Source organism: Erythrolamprus reginae, chromosome 3 (genome assembly GCF_031021105.1).
Source record: "Erythrolamprus reginae isolate rEryReg1 chromosome 3, rEryReg1.hap1, whole genome shotgun sequence".
Lineage (NCBI taxonomy): Eukaryota > Metazoa > Chordata > Lepidosauria > Squamata > Dipsadidae > Erythrolamprus > Erythrolamprus reginae.
In genome coordinates, this window is record NC_091952.1 from 196,223,924 (window position 1) to 196,242,201 (window position 18,278).

The following is an 18,278-nucleotide window of genomic DNA, read 5'->3' on the forward strand; positions in this document are numbered from 1 at the left end:
AATACAGTTCCTCATCTTGTGGTGACTCCCAACTATAAGTTTAGCACCAATTCTCCCAACAGATCTTTAAGCTGATTGGCAAGAGGTCAGAGGGACATCCCCCTGTAAATGCCTGATTGGTTGGATTGTAAAAATATGTTCCAAGATGCCAGAATAGAAGTTTTAGTTGCTAACACCATTGGAAATTTGTCTTTTCCCATGGTCTAAGGCGACCCCTGTGAAATGGTCATTTGACCCCAAAGGGGTCCTCCTGACCCCATGGTTGAGAAGCACTGCTCTATATTTTAAATCAAGGTGGTTAACAAAAGTTAAAACAGAAACGTAATATAATTTTAAAAACTGATTAAAATGAATTATAAAGTAAAACATTAAAATAATCTAATAATGACAAATCTGGTAAAAGAGAAATGACCATACAAATGTCCTAAACAAAGAGGGAGAAGGAGCCAAATTTAATTCATGGGGAACGGCATTCCATAACTTAGATTTAACAGCGGTGTCAAACTGACGGCCCACGGGCCGGATGCGTCACACACAGGCCACGCCCGTCCCAGCTCCGCAAAGGGACAAAATGATGTGAAATATCACATGATGGCAACATGGTGTCGCAGGTAACTTAGAAGGACAGTAGGAGAAGCCCCTCTCTTTCAGATATGACATTAAGTATACTTTCACGTAGGGATGATTTTCAAAAGGACTTCCCTGCAAATCTCAACAAATGGACAGTTTTGTAATACGAAAGGCAATCCTTTAAATATTCAGACACTAAACTATAAGGGACCTTTTGTGAAAATAGCAACAACTTAAAAACTGCCTGGTTTTCAATTAACCACTGGTATCTTTTAATACAGTTATCCTATGATCCTGTGCCATGTATCCATGCCAGTAGGTTTTCAATTGTAGCTACATTGAATTGGTGAAGGCAAATTGATTTATAGTTACTGATTTTTTTTAGTTATTTTGACTTATCTCTATTGTTGAAGTTCTTTAAGATTTTATTATTCCATTCCTGAAATTCCCTTTGTGCTTGCTTCTTGACTTTGGTTATCTTGAAGAATGATGTGAATCTTGAAAAGCTGTCCAAGTTTTTCTCTGTCTCATGTATATTAAACAAAATCAATGTCGGATATTTTTAGCTTCTTTCTCATACTTCCCTCTTTCTCAAGGCCATGGAATCATTTCTGTAAACTCCCCATTAATCGCTCGTTTATTCCTACATATGCTCAAGACCAAATCTTTTAAACAAATATAGAATATCTGAAATTAATAGGTTATCCTTCTCAAAATAATATTTTGTATGAGTTCTTATGTCCTACTTTCCTTTAGTAATATAATATTTGGAGAACTGTAGCAGGATTAGTGCATACAGAAATATATTCAATAGTTATGCAAAATGATTGGCAAAATGATACCTATATTAAAGGACAACACTACAATATGCATTAAGCATATAAGATGAAGAATATTAGATCATTAGTAAATAATTAACAGATTAGATTAGAAAATAATTAGAAATTAAAAAAAAATACTTGAAGCAGCTAAATGGGGAGATGTGATTTACATGATAATTAAGATTCCAACAGATACTTGAAACCTTTCCATCATTAACAGGAATCAATTATCCCAGAAAAGTCAGAATGCAGAATTAACCTTCAATTATACACCATCTTTAAAATAACTGTATAAATATTTGCCATAAAAAATAGCAGTTCCTGGAAAACTGAAACTGAGGCTAAAGGTTTTAATTGGGCCATGGTCTCATTCTCAGAAAGACAGGCAACCTACTTAGTTCAGCAGAAGAGTAGAGGTGGCATGCTACAGGATTCTGTTCATACAGAAAAATAGATCTTATGGACAACAGTCATTTTTATTATTATTTTCCAGATTAGCTATAGTAAATTAGCTTGAGGCCATATATCAGGGCTCCATTCTACAGTGCTCTATCTTTAATGCATTAAGTGTCTGCCTAATATTAGTTGAGCCATGAAGAATAGGAGTGCATTCATCTTATTTTGGGTAATTTTAAGCAAGCAAAAAGAGGTATCATCTCGCAAGAAAGAACAGACAGAGAAGAGGAAATCAATTTTTCCACAGCTTAGAAAAATTGAAGGTAATGAAAAGGAGGCAACTAGAAGACAAGGTGACAACTAGAAGACATACACCATGATACAACCATACACTTGGAAAACTGAAAGTAGTTATTAACAGTTAATCATATTACTGGGAGAAGGCAGTCCTTTAGGTATCAAGTACCATAAAGGGCTGTAGAAGAGACAACCAATACCTTGAATGGCATCCAGATGCCAGCTGGGAATCAGTACACCTCTCTAGATGGAGGTGTTACATGGGTATCTCAAGGTTCAACCCTAAATATTCAAGCCATCAGAAGAATCTAGAATAGTTTTAGCTTCTGAATGCTGTTCAGAGGAAGCACTATATTGAAAGTGACTGAATGATTGAACAACTGACTAGAGGTTGGACATGACTCTTATGTTTTGGGAAGGTAAATAAACATTTGATTTGAACCATGATGCACATCATACAAGTTGGACAGACATGTTTTTGAGAAGTGTGGGGATTTTCTACATTACTTACTCTGCATCAGGCTTTATACTAGTTTCATGTTGATATTGTCCAACATCAAGAAATCGCATCCCTCACAGTCAGCAACCAGTCATAGAGAACGTCAGAGGCTACAAAAAGGTCTGAGGGCTTGGGGTTACAGTGTTGCATCTCCAGTTGCTCAACCATGGGACGCATTTTATTTTTGATGTGCCAGAAATATTGTACTGTGCAGAATTATTGCCTTAATTTCTGTTACAATATTTGTGTTGTAACTACAGAACATACCCTCAGTTCAGTTGGGGATGGTGGTTGTGGAATGAAGTAAATGCTGTTTAAGTTGTGTAATTGTTACTTTGTTTCATGGAGCAGATGAACTACACAAGAGTGGTTATAATTACAGGTAGTGCCCATTTGTTATCTAAAACTATATAGTTGACTATTGACTATTCTACTTAAAATTGTTTCAATTTCACATTTTATTTTTTTACTGGATAGGGAAACTCTGAAGTTTGAAGAAAGCAAATAAATACGAAAGGCAGACTGCTGATAAATTTATTTGTTTCATTATGCTTCTATTTTCCATTATTCTATTTCTATTAGCTGTCAACAACATGAGAGACATTTACAGATTTCCCTTTGCTTTGTCTTTTCAAATAAATATACTTCACAAAGAAATAACGCAGATAATAACAATATCTATTGAAAATCTCAGTAAACATTCCCCTTACATTCAAACTGTCATTTTAGATGAGGAAGTGAAATTGTTTCACAAACCTTTGTTAATTTGAGTTATATTGGAAAGGATTTAAGTCACAGCAAGATGGAGAACTGGACAATTATTAAACCAAGCTGTTCAACACATCAGTTGCTAACAATGATTTACAAACCACAAAAGACTGGGTTCACATATTGCCTGAAGCCCCAAATAAGCAACCATAACAATAGGACTTACATAGGATACAATGTAAGCCACTGAAACCTTGTTTGATTTAGGCAGCCCTGTGAGATTTAGGCTTAATATGTTATTTGAAGTTAGTCATCTATGTTGTAAAGCAAAGCAGAATAGCAAGCATTTAGTACGGTTTCCCTCAAAATAAGACATCCCCTGATAATAAGCCCTAATCGGGTTTTTGAGTGCAAGGCAAAAAGGCCAAGTGCTTATTTTAGGGTTCAAAAAAATATAAGACAGGATCTTATTTTCGGGGAAACACGGTATTTAGACTTGTGTACTGCTTCACAGTCCTCTCTAATCTAAGCGGTTTACAGTCAGCATATAGCCACCAACAATCTGGGCCCTCATTTTATCCACCTCAGAAGGATGGAGGCCTGAGTTAGCCTTGAGCCGGTGAGAATCGAATTGCTAACAGTCAGCAGAGTTAGCCTGCAAAACTGCATTCTAACCACTGTGCCACTATGGATCTTCAACATAGATCAACTTTCTGTTTTATTATTTTTATTTTTACTATGCAGGAACCCTTGAAATAATTTTCAGGTCTTGGGGAACCCTGCATAAAATTTATTATATCCATAGCTAGCAATGCACAGTATAAGGTGTTCAAACATTTCCCCCCCAGTCATGAGCTCTCATATAACCCCACTTGGGCAAATTCTAGTCAATATGAACCCTCAATCCATTTTTCATAGCAGACACAAAGCTTTTGCTTTTCTTTCCAGGACTAAGGCACCTTCTTCCTTTTGTTATATTATCAGTAGGGTGCTTTTTTAATTTTTGGATGTCACTGTTATTGCAATTCAACTCTATTCTTGGAAATCTGGAGTAACTCTGGATAAGCAAATTTGAGAACAGTCTTACTGATCTGATGTGCTCACTATTAAGCACCTAGCTTTTTTCTGTGCCTTGATTTGGGTTGCTCCAGTTCCTTAAAATAAGGAACTTGCTTCATGGAAAACCTCTAGATACTTTATATTCATTCAGCTAACTTCCTGTCAATTGAAATAATTATTTTCCATAGATAGCTTGGAGCTTCCCATGATCTTGAATCAGGATAGTAATTGTACTTTTGTTTAAACCACGAACAATAAGAGGAAAATGGAATGTTCTCTCTGTGCTTTACCATGCAACTCAGTAAGGCGGAGAAAGGGAAAACATTTGATATTTTGATCAAGTGAAATAGTATAAGCCCATTGCTAGTCTAGCAGTTTTGAGGCCACACTTGTCCTGATGCTGATAAGCAGCTTGGGAGACTGCATAAGGAGGAAAGATTATTACAAATGTTAGACTCAGCATCTTTCCACTTGGGTGACTTTTTTTTGTTGGCAAGATCAGCTTTCTTTAACAACTACAACCAGAGTTTGAACAACTAAAATTAAAAATTAAGAGCCAATTCCTGAAAAAGACATTTTTAATTCTGAAATGTGATATTTATTTATAGATTAGCAACAACAAGGACATTTTAAATAGACATGAGATTAATGTTGAAATTCTCTGGGTTTTAATACGATTATTCACATAGTAATCAAAGAAAGTTATTAGTATATGTTATGTTTTGCTGTGTGAACTGTCTACTGGAAGTTCATGGCACAAGAGTTCTTCGACTTAAATAATTTAATACATTAAAAAGATTCCGACCATGTTTACAGTTATGACATCATTATCTTAAAAAAACTTTAAACATGAAAGTATATTTATGTACCCAGCTAAACTTAAGATATTTAATATATTAAGGTGTAACTTAATCTCTCCTTCCCAAAACTCAATTTACAGTGTTAGCTGGACAGACAAGCAGTTAAAAGGTGTCTTATGTTTGCTTTAGTGTTTGGCATCTGCAAGCATACCATCTTCACAATCACCCATTGCTTGTAGTATGTATGTTCCGGTATGAAGAAGCAGTTGCCCTGTTACTTGGGCAATCTGTGACAGAAAACGAAGTATCCTCCTGTGAAGAAGATAACATTTGGCTTAGTCAAATGTGAACTGAATGATGATCAGAGCATGGATTACAGCAATGCATTACTTGACAAATATGGTTCAGTTTATACAAAATAGTCCTATTGTACCGGCTCAAGTTTGACTCAGCCTTCCATCCTTCCAAGGTGGGTAAAATGAGGACCCGGATTGTGGGGGCAATATGCTGGTTCTGTCAAAAAATGCTATTGCTAACATGTTGTAAGCCACCCTGAGTCTAAGGAAAAGGGTGGCATAAAAATCAATCAATCAATCAAACAAACAAACAAACAAATTGTAATTAGCATTTTTACTGTCCTTTTCAGTTATAGTTAATTTCAAAATGCCATAGCCCTCAATTGCCAGAGAGCTTGGTAGATTACAATGTTCATAATAGAAGCACCTTCTTTGCTAACAAAGACCGCCCCTGTTAGGTCATTTGCAACTGACTTTAGATGCCTATGTCAAAAATGTAAGGCAGTCTGTTTTCTCATGGCTATTTGGTATCCTAAAGAGATTTGCTTGAAACTACCAATATCCTTTTAACAAAAGCTTGGTTAATGCTGCATTTTCAATTTTTCTGTAATAATTTTTCTGTTTATTTGCTGTTAACTGAATGTAGCACTGTGGTTTTATACATATATACTGTACCATAATTTAGATATTAAGGGCAATTAATATATTAATAGCGGATTGACTCTCAAACCTGGTTTTTGCCTCATTTGGATAAATGCATTGTACAAACTTAATAATCAATTTTGGTTACAATAAACAATCATTAAGTTTGCTTAGTACAATGAACAAAATAGTCACAAGATCATTTGCTTTTTTAATACCAAGTTTATATTACATTTGAATATTTAATATTTTAACTAAAATGCTGCAATATTACTGATAGACACGATTAAAATATATTATTTCAAAATGAGATTGCTCATTATATGACCATTATGCTATAGATAAGACCAAGAACCTATCTTTAATAATTCTAAAACATTTTTTTCTTTTTCTATGCACCCTAAAAGTCTTTCTTTTTTTCACCATAGAAAAGCATCAGTGCTATATCTACAATAATATTTTTAGATGTAAAAATATTAGCATGTAAGCTACAGCTTCCATTTTATTTAGTGAAATGTATTTCTGTTCATATTCAATGTTACATATTAAGTTTTTATATGTGAAACTCCAGGCACCACCACCATCTAGTGCAAAGCTGTCAAAATCCAGGCTTGTGAGCTGGATGCATCATGCGTGCACCATGCCCAATTTAGCAAAGGGAGAAAAAAAAATCCCAGTATGTCACATGACACCACCATGATGTGAGTTTGATACTCCTGATCTAATACCCCAATATTCAAAACTTATCTGCACAGCAGATAATTCTATTATTTGCATAGAAAGAATTAAAGGAAGAATAGGCTGGAACTGATTTTTGATATTAGAGTTAGGCAAGCACACTATTTAATGAATTATTGTGTTTTCAATACTTAGATAAATAAAGTCAAGTATGGAATTACTTTTCAATAAACTAAAGCGTATCAGGATTATTCTACCCTCAAAATTTTTAAATTCTTCCTATTGTAACAGAACTTGTATTTAATGATAAATATCCAATATTGCTCAATTAAAGTATGGAAATAAATAAGCTAGTGATTCTACTTGAGGTAGCCATTTCTTACCCTTACATTCTACACTTCCTCTAAAAAGTTAAATGCACCCTACAAAATTCACAAAATGGCCTTCATGGTTTATGGGGGTGAGCATCCACTTTGATCCCTCCAGTTCAGTGAAATGTGCTCATATTTTATTTGTGGTCTTTCATAGGCACCTATGCCTGATAGGCTTCTAATCCAGGAGGGCTGCTCTTATGAACTTTGACTTGCTTAAGATAATAAAAACACAAGGCTACACTTTGTCCTAGTTAGGTTGTAAAAGCTCAATGCCTTAAATAAGCACTTCTTAAAGTAAAAAATGGAATATACTATATTTCTGATTGCATAAACTATTAGAAGAGTTTTGTTAGATCATATATGATCACTTTGTTCCATACACAACACTAGAAATGTATATTTGTAAATGTATAAATGTATACTAGCATTGTTTTGTAATGAGAAAGACAGCAAACAAATTTAATACTTACCTTAGAAAACTTTTTGCTCCCATACACTTGATGTCATAGGACACAGAATATATTTCATAGAAAGTAGCTTTAACATTCAAACAACCAATGAAATCCTTAGGATTCAGTTTGTACAAATCCAGAGTGAAATTTGCTACTCCCATTTTCTTTGGTTGCTGTATTGTTGAAATACCATAATGTAATCCCTATATCAAGATGCAGAAAAATATACATTAAATGTTAGACTACTTACCCAGACATTTACAATACTCATTAAGCTGCTATATTTTTCAGAGTACTGCATAAGACTCCCCCTTTCCCCTCAAAAAATAGGGTGAAAATCTGGGTGCATTTTATACTCCGAAGGTAGCACCACCCACCCACTCCGCGCATTGCATTTTCAGGTGGTTCCAGGTGGCGGGGATCCTCACTTCCACATGGAGCCTGATTCTGGAAGCATCCTGGGAAAGTGTGTTGAAAACTGGGCTCCCTCTCAGCAAGACCCGATAGAGAGGCAGCACAAACCCTTTCATTTAAAAGGCTTTCAATACAGTTCCCTGGGTTGCTTCGGGAATCAGGTTCCATCCGAGGCAACAAAGATGCAGGGGCTTGCTGGAAAGCCCGGTAGCATGTTTACAAAATGGCAAGTCCAGGAGGACTGATGTGCTGCGTCTCTATCGGGCCTTGCTTTGAGAAGGCCCATCTTTCAATGCTTACGGCTATAGGTAAGAAGACGGGGCATTTTAGCAGTGGTGCCAAGTCTGTCTTCTGCCCCCATGAAAATCATACTCCACCCCACTCACTTCAGTTAAATTCCATCCCAATTTCTGCAGAAAAAGAGTCAACAAATGCATAATAAAACAAAGTCTGATTAAAGATTTGAAGAATATGTGCTGTAAAGAAATCTCATTATTCTTCTAAGTTTTCCTAGTATTATTTGAGGAGGCTTGTATTGGGAAAAGTAATCACTTTATACAAGTAAACTGACCACTTCCACAGCAGAAATCTGAGATTTATCTTATGCAACAAAAGTGGATTCTGAAAAATATCTGCCATTAATATGTTTTATTAATAATACAAAAACACAGATGATTATACAATCATATATGACTACTATTGTTAGAACAGATAAAAAGATCTGTGCTGCTCATTATCAAAATCCTGATGCTGGTAGGGAGAGGCAGAATTCTTTTTTCTTATTTTCCTCCCCAAAATTAAAGGTGCGTCTTATATTCTGGTGTGTCTTATACTGTGAAAAATATGGTATACTGAAAGTTTTGGATGTCTGTGTTTTCCCTTATTTTAACATGGAAATATGGATGTGGATTTAATGTTTTCTTCAAAAGACTGATTCATAATTAATTTTGCCCTAACTCAATAATCCAGAGAATTATGTTATAATATTAGACAATGGCAGACCCAGCGTCAACACCATCATTAAAACGAAGCTTAAGTTTACATTGCTAACTAGCAATTTTTTCCCCAACTAAAAACAAGACTGAAACCTCATGCATTAGTTACCAGTATGTTTGGAACAGGTGTATTTGTCAAGGCATGTTTTAATATATTAAAGTCTCTAAACTCTAAACTATCGCAAATATGTGTAAAAATCTATAAGTGTAAATTCAGGCAATTCCATAAAAGAAATACTGGGAAAATATACAATACAATATTATGGTTTAGAGACAATATTTAGGTAGAAACAGATCCCAGAAGCTTATATAGCTAAATAGTGACGCAAGAAAGCTATAATATTTCTAATCCTATTTAGATCATATAATAGTAGTATCAATAATAAAATTATACTACTACTTCTATTGCTACTCAGCTAGGTAAGAAAAATAGTAATGAATATAAGAAAATTAATGCTTTCCTTTAGAGATAGTTAGACTTATGTGGAATAAATCAAATGAACGCTAAAAATGAGAGCTGAGAAAATGTCAAACAAAAAGAATTTCATAAAAGTTTTTGGAAAAAGACTGAATGTAGATCACTTTTATAAATTATTACAGATCACTTTTATAAATTATTACAGTAAGAAGAGAAGCATTGCATACTTGAAACCATTATTTATTTATATAAACCTTTTTATCCTTTGTCCTCAGAAAAGCTAAACTGACAAGGAGAAGGTATCAATTCTTTTCATTCTCCAAACGCAGTGAAATTTGCAGCATAGTTTCGAAGACATGCAGAAGAAGAGAAACATAATCATACTAACTGGTGGTTGGAATGCACGACCTTAGAGCAAAACACTTACTGGCCTCCATTTCTGTCCCTTCTCCAAAAGCATGAGTTGTGTATTATGCCCTAGTGACTGGAAGAAGTCTTCACTGTCCACCACCGTTCCATCTTCCTCTAGAACCAGTGTTATCAATCCAGCAGTTATCATTAAAGCATCCAAGGTCTACAGATGAAGCAATACAAGAAAGCTTAATTTGAAATATCCCTTTATGAAAGTCATCATAAGTCAGGTAGGAATCATTTCTGATTTACTGCAAGTGAATCTTTCCTGTAAAATAGAAGATGCATTTCACCATCTGTCACAGGGGTATCAAACTCACGTTGTCACAGCAATATCATGTAATGTATTAGGACTCCTCTCCCCTTCACTAAACAGGGGCAGCAAATGATGCATTTGTCCTGGGGACTGTGAGTTTGAAACCCGTGTTCTACCAGGAAGTTAAAATAAAAAACTTAATTCTTCCGGACAGTATATTCAGGAACATGTACTATAGGTACAGTAGGCTATGTAGAGAATATAAGCAGAAACTATTGCACACATTTGGATCACAATAGAAAACTTTTAATGGAGCTGGAACAAGTACAGTGATCCCCCGATTATCGCGAGGGTCCCGTTCCAAGACCCCTCGCGATAATCGATATTTCGGGATGTAGTGGTGCGGAAGTAAAAACACCATCTGCGCATGCGCGCCCCTTTTTCCATGGCCGCACATGCGCAGATGGTGGAGTTTGCGTGTGGGGGGCGGGGAAGACCCGGGGAAGACCCAGGGAAGGTTCCTTCGGCCGTCCAACAGCTGATCTGCTCCGTAGCGCAGCAAGATCGCTTGCCGCTTGCCCGTTCGCCCGCCCGCCCGGCTGCTCGCTTGCCGCTTGCCCGTTCGCCTGCCCGCCCGGCTGCTCGCTTGCCGCTCGAGAGCAAGAGGGGGAGAGATAGAGAAAGAGAGAGAAGGAAAGAAAGAGATGAGAGAGGGAGGAAGAGAGTGTGAGAGAGGAAGAAGCAAGATAAAGAGAGAGAGAAAGAAAGATGAGAAAGATAGAGAGAAAGAAAGATGAGAAAGGTAGGGAGTGACGTCATCGGGTGGAAAAATCGCGATATAGCGTTTCGCAATGATCGGGATCGCGAAACTCGGGGGATCACTGTATACTTAAGCATGATCGGCAGGCTTATGTTTCTTTAGAGTCAAACCTTGTTGATAAGCTCCTGTAAACTGCTTGCCACAACTCCCCTCCGGCTGCTTCGGTCATGATTACAAACACGAAAAGGGCGAGCTGCACATGGAAGCAGTGCTTGTCTTGTTACAGATCCCACCGATGTTCCCACTGATACCAGAGATCTGAAACAGAAACACAGTATATTTTTTTAACTCAATGTTCCTACTGACTGTGGAAGTTTCAATTTTAAAAGTTTCAAGTAGCAGCCTTTACCAATCTGGAGCCAATGATATATTGTAATTACTTCTGCTGAAATTCTTAACCAGCAAGAACTAGCCAGCCTGACTTGGAATTCTGGGTGTTGTATTCCAGAAAATAATTCCTTATATTCCAAAAATATTTGAAGAAAAGCAGGCTATTGTTTTCCAAAATTACTGCTAAATCTATTGCTAAAAGTATGGCTTATTCCTCAAACTGCTTGCTGAATTAAAAGACCAGAAACATATGCTTTTTGGATATATTTCAAATTTAATTTTTATTTTAGACCTATCCTTTCTAAGAGCCAGAAAAACCAAGAACAATCTGTCTGAAAGTCCTACCTGAATTCCTATTCCTTTTTTTATAGAGGAAATGAAGGCAACTTTTGATCCAGCTGGCAAATTTATCAGTTTTATTCTAACACTTGTTTTCAAATTCCTTAAAAATAAATCTAATTTGGAGGAGTTTCCATGTTAGTTTTACATCTTTGGAATAGTAATATCTGGATGCATTGCCAACTTAGTTATGATGACACAGCAGCTGAGAAAGTAAAGATCTGAGTCCATACCATATTTTTCCTACCTAGCTTTAGTGTCCAGTTAAAGGGACAAGTGGATTGCAACTACAGTATATCTAATACCTCCACATTATAGGATTTTTATTTTGGGCATAAGACTTCAGCAGGATCTCTCTGCAAAATATATATAACTTGAACTAAAGTTAGAAAATTTACCAGCTTTTTATTGGCAACCAGTAAAATAGTTTAATGAATGAACCTAACATTAAGTACCACCAGCAATAGTTTTATTTTCTAATGTGGGGCAGGAAATTAACATAACAAATGCACACAGCCTAACTTTTAAAAGATTTGAAAGGCAAAGAAGTAATGACATTAAATCCAGTTGCAGATTGCCCAAACTGGTTGCTTTTGTAGGAGTTTTTACCAGGACACTAAAGGAAAAATGTTATTTTAAATTTATAGGAAACCCTAAAACTTTAAAAGGGGTAACAAAATAAAGTTCATATATCTTTAAATGAATTGCTTCAATTTTCAAAAAAAATTACCTCCCATCCACTCAAAAAATCTGTCAATTTTTAGAGGACTGTCATAGGAGTTGTTGTATTTATTATTGTTGTTGTTATTATTATTACTATTATGGCTAACTGGTTACATTAGCTAATATAGTTCCTTTAGTAAGATACACCTTAAGTTATCCACTGAGCTTTTGCATCTGGTTAATTTAGAATTTAGCCCAACATATTTGGAAAGATCTTGGTTAGAAAGGGTTGGTTTTAGTCTTCACTTGATTGCAAATGCGGACCTAGCCAAACTTTCTTTAGGTACAGATGTTTCTTCAGACAAACCTAATGCCAATTATAGCAATAAGATTCAAGTCAGAGTAATATATCTTTTGATAGATCACTCATGACTTTGTCAATGATGCAATATAGATTTAAACATTCTTCCTTATATTGCCCCATATTTCTTAAGTCTCTTAATAACACTGTCTTTGTTAGTCCAAAGCAAATCTGCAGCAATATGGGACATTACTAAGACGCAGGCTACTGTATATGACTAAAACTGCATCCCTGTTAAATCAACATATCAACAACCTATTTGCGCAAATTTCTTTTGAGTTCTAGCTGCTCTTGCCTTTAACATTTCTGTACTGTAATAAGAAAAAAAAGAACCTCATCACCAGTTGACCTAATACCATATGTTTAAACCTCAGTCAGTTTATTAGAGTAAAGTGGCACCAAATTGCATTACTAGCTTACAAAATAGTAGTTTGCGCAAATTTCAGTGTAGTTCCAAGTACAAAGGTTGTCTATTTCAGTTCATCTTGAATTTGTTTTCATTTGTCTTCAGAAAGGCTTTAAGTCCCTGAAGGTCTTACGTAAAAAACAATGCAATTCATGGATCAGATTAACTGTAACAAAGGTTTTCAATGGAAAAAAAAAGTTAAATAGGCATAAAATCACATTGTGATTAAAGCTCACAACATGGTATCCAGTCTTCAACTGAATGGATCAACCTCAAATGAAGCGGTTTCTAAGTTTTTAGATGTCAATGCTAATGATGCTTACTTGGTATAATACAGAGCCCTTATAACCATAAGTGAGCCTTGATAGTCATAAAGTGCATCATCAACCTGTTTTGCAGTGGTCATTAAACAAACCTAGTTTGCTATCGGGCGTTTTCCTCCAGAAACTAGAAATATAGTAGTTTCCATGGGGAAAAATATGGTAACTACAGGGCACTGCAAATGGCTGCTTGCTAAATACCCAAAATGCCATCACATGACCACACGAAGGGGAATCTGAATGTTAAGTGGTAAATACCTTGGGGGAGGTCTGTCCTAACTTAAATGGTTGCTAACCACTGGTTGTAAATTGAGGACTACATGAAGTGCTTTCATTGTTCCCAGCAAGTCTAGTGTGGCCAATGTATGCTTGTCCCACACACCAGTCTTATTTTTCTTACACTTCTACTCCACACCTTTTGTCCACAAGCTTTGCGTTTTCTCTTTCCTTATTTCAATTTCCTTTTAGTCGTTTCACCCAAAATGGCTGATTAACACTTAACCCAGTTTGTTCAAAAGTGCCTGGATTCTACAACACATTGACATGTACTCCTTACCCTTGTGACAATCATTAAGTGTTGTACCTCATGATTCTTGACAAATTATTTTTTATTTTATGTACACTAAGAGCGTATGCACCAAAGACAACTTCCTTGTATGTCCAATCACACTTGACCAATAAAGAATTCTATTAATTTTGTCCGCTGCTTTGGTTTACAGTACACTAAATGGCTTTATGGTTTAAAACTCAACATCTGGCTCAGACTCCTATTTCAATAAAGAAAAAAAAGGACTTCCTATATATACCATGATTTCTAGCTTATGCCAAGAGCTGGACATTTTCCCCCCCCTGGAATGCAGAGGATACTGCAATTTTACGATGAGTATGGTCAGCTAGGACAGCTATTACAACTAGCTCTTTTTATTTTAGCAATAGGGGTCTCCAACCTTGGCAACTTTTAAGACTTGTGGACTTCAATTCCCAGAGTTCCTCAGCCAGCAAGCTGAGGAACTCTGGGAATTGAAGTCCACAAAGTCTTAAAGTTGCCAAGGTTGGAGACCCCTGACTTAAGTTACTATAAGGCAGCCAAGCGCTACAAGCAGCCTACTCCTTTCCCCCCACAGTGTAAGCATACAGACACAGGGAGGGGGGCAAGGCAGCTTTTCTTTCCTCCCGGGAGCTGAGCGTTTTCACGCGCCGTCTTCTCAGGGCGACGACCTCCCCCCTCCATTCGCTTCTCCATTAACTAGCTAACGAAGGGGAGGGGGCGGCGGTGAAGCTACTAAGAGGAGCGGGAACCGGAAAGCTCCTTGTTACAACAAGGACCGCCAGTCGGCGCTCCACCCCGAGCCCGGACTGAGGGGACCAAAGCTGCAGTCATGGCTGAGGCGGAGGGTGGGAGTAGGGGCAGATATAGCGCCGTGCGGCAGAGAAAGGCGAGGGGGGGGGGGAAGGCGCTCCCCTGACTAGAAAAATTAACCCTGTGGAAGGCGACCATGAAGGCGAGTTCAGATGCGCTGGGGGAAAAACCCCCAGAAAAAGACCCGACAGGTTGCCTTGGTAACTAAGATTCCCGCGCGCGCACTCCCAGGTCCGCAAACGGGATGGTTGCCTGCTTTTGGTGGTAAGCACGCTGTACTTACCGCAACAACACCGCCGCGTAGTCCCGAGCGCCTTCCACAACCATCGTCGGCTACTGTTGTTCCTCCTCCTCCTCACCTATGGGCTACTCCTTATGAGCAAGGGCGCCCCGCCCTCCTTGTCCTTTAAGCAGCAGATCCGCCCCTTGATCGGAAGCGAAAGAGGGGAGAGAAATCCAGCACGCAGAAAGGAAGTGATTTCAGAGGGTGCTTATTTATCTTCGTTTGGCTGATGATGCCCGATGCTTTTATTGGCCCAAGGCCGATTGGATCTTTTTTTTTTTTGTGCAGTCCGTGATCTACAAATTTATAATAGGAAGACATTAACTTTTTACATCTGTATACTGCTACTAGAAAAAGCAGGGCTTATTCATTCATTTATTCATTCATTCATTTGTCAAACATATATAGGGTAGTAATTTGTATAAATATAACATAAATAAAAAGTAATGATTAAAGGGGGACAATAGAACAGGGACGGTAGGCACAATGGTGGCTTATGCACATCCCTTACAGATCTCTTAGAAAAAGGGAGAGGTCAACTGTAGACAATCTAAGGTTAAAGTTTTTGGGGGGTTAGGGAGGAAACCACAGAGTTAGGTAGTGAATTCCAGACTTTGATCACTCCATTGCTGAAGTGTATTTTATGCAGTCGAGTTTAGATTTAGTTTGAATCTATTACGTGCTCGTGTATTGCTGGGGTTGAAGGTGAAGAAGTCATTAACGGGGAGGACATTTTGGTATGTGATTTTATAAACTACAGTTAGATCAGATTTGAGGCGATGTAGTTGTAAATTGTCTAATTGCAGTATTTCAAGTCTGATGGAATAAGGTAATTTGTTGCGAGCGGAGTAATGAAGGATTCTTCTTGTGAAATATTTCTGCACTCAATGATGATGAAATATTGAAATATGGCTTTACTCCCTTTTTCAATATTTCATTCAATATTTAATATTCACCACGGAAGGCATTGTATCTGATTCTTGATTTGAGAAAATAGAACTCTTGGCCACCATTCATATTACTACTACATTCCCTTTCCCCAAGGTTTGTCATTTACACATAATCAATTCTTTCAAGCCAGGTTTTGAAGAACTTGGTTTGTTCACTACTCTGAAGACCACAAGGAAATAGCAATAGCATTTAGACTTATATACCGCTTCATAGTGCTTTTATAGCCCTCTCTAAGCATTTTACAGAATCAGCATATTGCCCCCAACAATCTGGGTCCTCATTTTACTCACGTCAGAAGGATGGAAGGCTGAGCCAACCTTGAGTTGGTGGTGAGATTTGAACTGCTGAACTACAGCTAGCAGTTAGCTGAAGTAGCCTGTAGTGCTGCACTCTAACCATTGCACCACCCTGAGAACCATCTTGTATGGACAGCTGATCCACATAGAGCATTATTATTGACATAAAATAGGGCAACAGTTCTCCAAATCTTCGGGCTAAAGTTACTGCGTTCCAGATCTGCATGGCTATGCCAGGTCTTGTAAGTGAATTATAACTCCCTTGGGCTGCACATTCAACATATTAGTTTCTTCAACTATGATACACATAGAGGACACAGTATACTGTATATGACTCAAGTTGCATTTAGAACAGTTCTGCTCTTATACGACTTCTGTATAAAATTGCCTGAACTGTTTCACAGTAGCACTGCACTGCAAACTCTGTTTATCATAAACTCAAACATCTAGAGGACATTGTACTTCCTATGCTACTTTTCCTCCACATTGACCCACAGATGTTAATAGATGTTATTTGGATCTGTCAAAGAACAGGGTCAACTGAGTCACTACACTTGTCAACAAAATTCTGAGACTGTCAAATGCTTTGCTGAAAATTATATTTACTACATTCATAAATCCTTATCCTTCAGACAATCTTGATTAATGCGGGAAGGCGGAATGTCTAGAAAGTACCTATGTACTTACACTATCCTTACATCCTTTTGATCCTTCTACTATGCTTATTTTTTCTTTCCAACTTCTTTCACTTGTATATCACTATAGCTTTCCATGAGGTTTAGGATGTTAGAGGTAACATAGTAAATTTTGTTGTTAGTTTATTTATTTTATTTATTTATTTGACAAACATGTATAGCATGGTAGTAATTTGTAAAAACATAAGTAAAAAGTAATGATAAAAGAGGACAATAGGATAGTAGGACAGGGATGGTAGGCACAGTGGTGCTGTTGTGCATGCCCCTTACAGACTTCTTAGACATGGGGAGAGGTTGACTATAGACAATCTAAGGTTAAAGTTTTTGGAGTTTGGGGACAAAACTAGAGCCAGGTAGTGAATTCCAGGCATTGATCACTCTATTGCTGAAGTTGTATTTTCTGCAGTCGAGTTTGGAGTGGTGTACACTGATACCTCGTCTTACGAACTTAATTGGTTCCAGGACGAGATTTGTAAGGTGAAAAGTTTGTAAAATGAAACAGTTTCCAACAGGAATCAATGGAAAAGCAATTAATGCATGCAAGGCCAAAACTTACTCCTTTTGCCAGCCAAAGCGCCCGTTTTTGCGCTACTGGGATTCCCCTGAGGCTCCCCTCCATGGGAAACCCCACCTATGGACTTCCGTGTTTTTGTGATGCTGCAGGGAAATCCCAGCAGCACAAAAACAGGCGCTTCGCTGGCAACGGAGGTCCGGAGGTAGGGTTTCCCCGCGAGGGGAGCCTCAGCGAAATTGCAGCATCGCAAAAACATGGAAGTCCTCGAAACCCCACTTCTGGACTTCGATTGCCAGCAAAGCGCCCGTTTTTGCGTTGCTGGGATTCTCCTGCAGTATCGCAAAAACACGGAAATCCTGAGGTGGTGTTTCCCATGGAGGGGTGCTTCGCTGGCAACAGAAGTTTGGAGGTGGAGCATCCCACCGGCGGCAGCTTGGGTTAGGTGAAAAGTTTGGAAGAAGAGGCAAAAAAATCTTAAACCCTGGGTTTGTATCTTGAAAAGTTTGTATGACGAGGGGTATCACTGTATTTACGTGTACTGTAGTTTGAATCTATTACATGGTTGTGTACTGCTGCGGTTGAAGGTGAAGTAGTCATTAACAGGAAGGAAATTTTGGTATGATTTTATGAACTACATTTAGATCAGATTGGAGGCGACGTACTGTAGTTGTAAATTGTCTAATTGCAGTATTTCAAGTCTGGTGGAGTAAGGTATTTTGTTGCGAGCGGAGGAGTGAAGGACTCTTCTTGTGAAGTATTTTAATGTTTAATATTAAGTATTAAGATTGTATTGAAGTCGTGTTTGACCCATTGCAACCCAATGGACAATGTTCCTTCATGCCTTCTTGTTCTCT

At 37.6% G+C, this 18,278-nt stretch overlaps 1 protein-coding gene across 1 annotated transcript; it reads right to left on the reverse strand.

Moving 5' to 3' along the window:
- Nucleotides 1-3,103: 3,103 nt before the first annotated feature.
- On the reverse strand, nucleotides 3,104-16,272 carry CIDEA (cell death inducing DFFA like effector a). Its single transcript, XM_070747508.1, has 6 exons — nucleotides 16,210-16,272; nucleotides 14,969-15,264; nucleotides 11,017-11,164; nucleotides 9,847-9,993; nucleotides 7,611-7,795; nucleotides 3,104-5,462 (listed from the first exon to the last, which is right to left on the reverse strand). The coding sequence occupies exons 2-6, from the start codon at nucleotides 15,010-15,012 to the stop codon at nucleotides 5,336-5,338; spliced, it is 651 nt and encodes a 216-aa protein (XP_070603609.1). The 5' UTR covers nucleotides 15,013-15,264; nucleotides 16,210-16,272; the 3' UTR covers nucleotides 3,104-5,335.
- Nucleotides 16,273-18,278: the final 2,006 nt, after the last annotated feature.

What these genes read in the sequence shown, in the direction of transcription:
- CIDEA (XM_070747508.1), bottom strand. Translation starts at nt 15,012, where the DNA reads ATGGTTGTGGAAGGCGCTCGGGACTACGCGGCGGTGTTGTTGCG. An exon ending in TACGCGGCGGTGTTGTTGCG is followed by an intron (nt 11,165 to 14,968) that starts GTAAGTACAGCG and finishes TTTCTGTTTCAG; the next exon opens with ATCTCTGGTATCAGTGGGAA. An exon ending in GGAGCAAAAAGTTTTCTAAG is followed by an intron (nt 5,463 to 7,610) that starts GTAAGTATTAAA and finishes TCTTCTTCACAG; the next exon opens with GAGGATACTTCGTTTTCTGT.